The following is a 5309-nucleotide window of genomic DNA, read 5'->3' on the forward strand; positions in this document are numbered from 1 at the left end:
ATACGAACAAATCCTTAAATAAAATGTGAAATAACAAAGTGAAATTTATCTAATTTATAATATTTTTATCTTTTAAAAATAATATAACTTAATAGTAGAAAAACAGCTAGACAAGTACGATAGGTTCTAGCTACTATATTCATAATAAAAATGAGTTTCACTAATAAATTTATCTAAAATAAATTTACTATTTATATATCCTGTTAACTTCTATATGAGTCTAAAAAAATTATGGTGTTTGCTATGGTGCCTATAAAATATTGCCTAATTACTAAAATAGGTAAAATAATTAATTTTAAATTTAAAAGTATAAAAATAAAAAAATTTTAAATATTTTAAAATTACTATAAAAAGTAATTTAAACAAAAAATTAGACACAAAATAAAAGGCACCATAGAATTGACAAAAAATTATATATTAAACTTTACACAGATCTTCCTTAGCTGACACCAAACAGCAACAAAACAATTGGAAAATGTCAGAGTAGTTTACTTTTCTCCAAACTAACAAAGAAAAATAAAATCAACATCGATTCGGTATAGGGCCATATATTATATTTTATATAACAGATCTCTACCTTGATGAATTTGAAATAAAAGGGACAAATTTCTTTCAGTATCAACCTCTTATTGACTGATTATACCTTCTCATATCAACTAATTCCTGGTTCTGATCTCCTTGACAATTTGTTGTATATAGTTTGATATTTCCGTTAATCCCTTGCAATATGTAGAGGTTTGCCGAAAAACAGAACTCGTCCTTTCTTTTTAAACAACTGTGAACTGTCTACAAGTAAATATATGAACTGGTAGCTCTTATCTTCCGCTGGCTATGCCTAATTTTGACTCTTTGAGGTTACATCTTAAAAAAGAAACAAAAAAAAAAAAAAGTGTAGTTAGTCACTTAGTTGTTAATTATACCATTTGTTTTATGGGAATATTTTATACTGTCGAACGCCATATTTTTCCCTCCAAAGAGATTATGACAACAGAAATGTCATCATGGTAAAGTCGTCTTTCTCCTTGTGGGATATCAAGCAACTCATGGAAATTCATACCTGCACCATTAAAAATAAAAAGTCAAACTATAACTTGCTTTCTTCAAGTGCATTTGAGAAGAGCATTCATTAGTAAAAGCTAAACAAATAAATAAACAATAAGAGTTGAACAATTATATATTTTTCTAAGTACTTTCTTAATTCTTAAATAAAGTAAAGAGTTAGTTACATGCATTTAATATTTTTATTTTTTTAAAAAATCCAAATTTTATTATTTAAAAATTAAGATGATTTTGTAGTCAAAGTGTAGACACTAACATTTTAATAACCATCAATTTTGTATGAAAAATTAGATAAGATTGATAATTTTTTTTCTTTTGAATAAATAAACAAAAATACACGCAAAAATATAAAAAGAACAAAAATATACACAAAAAAGTTTAAAATAGTCAAATATATCTCAAAAAATGTTTAGGCAAGTAAAATTTGATGTTTTTTTTTACTTATTTGACATAAAATTAAAATTATATATTTTGTAATCACCCAAATCTCGATATAACAGCTCAAAAAGTTATTTTTAGTTTGTTTAATTAAATCCTTCACAATTGACAGAAAGTTTTGACTTGGTTAAACCTTTTTTGGAGTGTATTAGTTATTTTGAAATCTTTTGAGTGTACTTTTGTTTTTCTTTATACTCTTTTATGTGTATTTTTGCCTTTTTATTTATTTGTTGATAATGAGAAGATTGATAATTGAGATATTCATGTTAAACATTGACACATGAAAATAAGTTTAAGTAATAGGTATTATTATTTTTATCGGTAATGTTAGGAAGACAAAAAAAAAGGTAAAAAATTACCGTATTTAATATTGAGTAATTGTTAAATAAAATAAATTTTAACTGTTTTTGACTAATTATTTTTTATTACCAAACATCTCCATATTTCTTATTAAAAGAACTCTTTATTCAAAAAAAGTATATCATTATTAATTTAAAAAGGTATGTTAAGTGAATTTATTTTGAGACAGTTTAATAACACATCTTTTTTCTAGCATTGATTTTAGCAGATATATTAAATGAATCGTTACGATGTCTTTTGTAAACAAGGTGCTTTTTACCAGCTTTTTTGGCTGCTCTGTGCAGTGTTTCTTCAATGAGAAGTTGTGCAGGATCTATGTCTGGGAACATAGTGATGAAGTAGTCCACTTTAAAAATTGCTTCTTCATTGGTGAAGTATTGGAAAATTCCATCAGAAGAGAGTAAGAGGAATTTGTCATTTGGACCGAGCCTATAGTGGTGGAGTGAAGGGCAGCATGTAATGTATGGGGAGTCTCCAATGTAGTTCACTTTGAATGTCTCCAACACTGCATTGTTTTGTTTAGGCTACAAAATTAAGAAGTTGGTGAAGTGGTTGGTTAGCAAATAATCAAGGAAATTAAAGATTAATTTAATTAGTTGAAAGCTGAAAACATTTTACGAGCAATCGTCTAATCACATCTCTTTTTTTGAATAATTATTCACGTAGTCAATATAAAAAACAGTTATTTTTGTTGACATAACACTCAATAATTAGATACTAGTGTAAAACTACTTTATACTAATAATGTATCAAAATTAAATTCTAATTTTGAATCTAAATTTTTGAAAGTTGATGATAAGTCTTGCAAATTATAATAGCTAAAACAAAATCAATTTAATAACATATATAATAGAAATGTGTTTGATAATATGTTTGTGTAGAAACTATAGAAATAAAAAATGAAGATGAAATATTAAAGAAAATGTTTTATTTAGTTTCTATTATCCTTAAATTTTTGTGAATAAAAATTTTTGAATAAATATTATTTTAAAATAGACATTTTGCTGTGCAATATCTTTGTATATCTCTCCCAAAATTTATTACCAAATGGAGTTTTAAAATTTAGAAGAACTAACGCTTCTTAATTTATGAATGAAATAATGTAAAAAATTAAATATGAGTATTAAATTATCGAATTTGAATCATCTAAAGTGAAGAAGTTGGTAAAGTGATAAAGTAAGGTTAATCACTATTGATTTTGCAATTTCTATGAAATGTGTGCTCTATTATCTTAATTTAAGAATGATTAACTTCTTATTTTATTACTCTATCCCAAATTACCTGCTTAAGGAAGCCGGCCCCAAAAGCCCTTGTGACATTCAAGTAACCTTTAACCCTTCCTTTAGTTACAGCAGAAGGGTCATCTGGATGCTCCCTCCATATTCTACGAACCTCCTGAGATACATAACAATTCTTAACTAGCTAGTCTCATGAACTTGTGATTCTTCCAACAAGCATAGCTTTTCAGATCATTTTTATTTTCAATGTTTCACGTGTTTAAAATTTTGCAGAAAAATAAAATAACTAGTGAAAAATACAAAATCTAGAGTAATGCTAGGTAACTAGCTTTTCCTGTTGGTTAATATCAGTTAATTTTTTTAAAATTATTTTGTTTATCTTAAATATATACTCTAAATCTATAAATCCTAAATAATAAATCTAAACCCTAAAGTTAGTTTCGTATAATTTTTGTATTAGAAAACTGACCTCTTTGACATGAGTGCTATGCTCCATAGTAAGCTGAAGAGAATTCCCATCGTGAGTTGCCAACACAGCGCGGCTATCTCCAACATTCATCAAGTACACATCTTCCCCCTTCATCAACATAACCAACACACAAGAACCCATCATAGCCAACACCGGATTTTGAGCTATCATCTCATCTGAACTCTTAAGAAACGCCGCCTCCGTTATCCTCAGCGCCTTCGAAAGACCTTGCAAAACATCCCACTCACTCAATTTCGCATTCAGTTTCACCTCTTTCTTGCAATTTCTGCTATTCCTTCTCTCTACTTTCAAGTTTCCATTTCCTGTTGGATTGTTTTCTTTATTGAAACTTGAGGAAAAATAAGAACCACCATCCACCAACGATTTGGAATCTTGACAACCCACTATCTTCTTGAGTTCTTCATAAACAGCATAAAACAAATTGTTCAGAAGATAGTCAGTGGCATCAGGACCATTGAATCCATCGTAAATCCCAACATAAATCCACCCATGATCCTCGCAAATCACGATATGTAAACGATCCTCGCCGGCTCTACCATGAGCCCAATGTAAGTTCTGACACCCCTTTGACAAATTACACTTATCATCGTCGTCATCATCATCAACAACAACAACGTTATGAAACTTTGGTTCGTCACTCAAATTAGTGCTACAACCCACTCTGGCGTTAGCATTCCCGTTGTTCTTGAAAATCGGTCTCTTCTCCTTGGGGAGAAACGATCCACTCAGCAACTTCTTCAAACTTGGCCCACATGTTTTGTTATTGGCATGTTCATAACCATAAGCTTTCTCATCACCTATTTGACCGTTCGAGACACCATTATTCAACGGGCTCTTTGGAAAGGTATGAATAAAGAATTCATCAGCAGGAGCGTGTGGTTGCGGTTGCAGAGGCACCATTATTGTGGAAGCGAAGGAACCTGAACTCTCAAATGAAGCAGAGGAATCCAAAGCTGTCTCTTGCTGAAGAGAATCATCAAGGGAGGTAGAAGGCGTTGACGACGTGTTTGCACTCACGGTGGCCCCGGACACAGACCGGAAAGTAACGAAGGTGGCGCTGCCGTCCGAAAACACATTGCCGCCGCCGCCACGGGAGAACTGAGAATTGTCTGGTCTCACATAGCAGATGGAGTCTCCAAGAGCTTTGTCATGTGAATCGGAGAGGAAGGTTATCCCGTTGTCGAATCTGCCGGAGATTTCTCCGGCAGTGTCGGAGGAGCAGACGCAGAGCTTACCCATTCGGTTACCCATTGGAAGATGGACAGTGCTACCAAACAATGGGTTTCAATTCAAGCTTTGAGTTTCTTCTGTGGATCTCAATGGTGCATTGGCGCTAATGAAAAAATAGAGAGCAGAGGGAAGAAGAACAGAACAGAACAGAGTTGAACTAATGAAGTTGGAAGCAAAAAACCGCATCGGGGAAATAAAGAGGTCTTGACTTTATTGCAGTTTTTAAGATTTTCCTTGGGGCCATCTTTTATCATTTTCAGCGAAAAAAATATAAATTGATTAGTGTTTACTTAAATATAGAACAAATATAAAAAAGTTATTGAGCAATTAATATTTTTATTTTTCTTATAGAAAAGTTGACTATCACTTTGAGTTAAATGCTTGAGAAGCAGTTTCGTTTTGTTTTTGACTTTTTGTTTTCTATTCTTGGGGGCGTTGAAATGTGAGAGGAGAAAAGTTTCAGGGGATGATGCATGGTGCACTTTTAAAGGAGT

General features: G+C 31.2%; 1 protein-coding gene across 1 annotated transcript; it reads right to left on the minus strand.

Moving 5' to 3' along the window:
- Nucleotides 1-468: 468 nt before the first annotated feature.
- On the minus strand, nt 469-5002 carry PLL2 (pol-like 2). Its single transcript, XM_021121313.2, has 4 exons — nt 3565-5002; nt 3139-3252; nt 2117-2381; nt 469-1057 (listed from the first exon to the last, which is right to left on the minus strand). Exons 1-4 carry the CDS (start codon nt 4834-4836, stop codon nt 942-944), a joined length of 1767 nt encoding a protein of 588 aa, XP_020976972.1. The 5' UTR covers nt 4837-5002; the 3' UTR covers nt 469-941.
- Nucleotides 5003-5309: the final 307 nt, after the last annotated feature.

This window comes from Arachis ipaensis, chromosome B4, assembly GCF_059453495.1.
Source record: "Arachis ipaensis isolate K30076 ecotype BB chromosome B4, ASM5945349v1, whole genome shotgun sequence".
NCBI lineage: Eukaryota > Viridiplantae > Streptophyta > Magnoliopsida > Fabales > Fabaceae > Arachis > Arachis ipaensis.

Coding starts and splice junctions, on each gene's coding strand:
- PLL2 (XM_021121313.2), bottom strand. CDS start 4,836: ATGGGTAACCGAATGGGTAAGCTCTGCGTCTGCTCCTCCGACACTGCC. Junction 3,253..3,564: donor ATAGCACTCATGTCAAAGAG/GTCAGTTTTCTA, acceptor TATGTATCTCAG/GAGGTTCGTAGAATATGGAG. Junction 1,058..2,116: donor CAGAGCAGCCAAAAAAGCTG/GTAAAAAGCACC, acceptor TTAATGGTGCAG/GTATGAATTTCCATGAGTTG.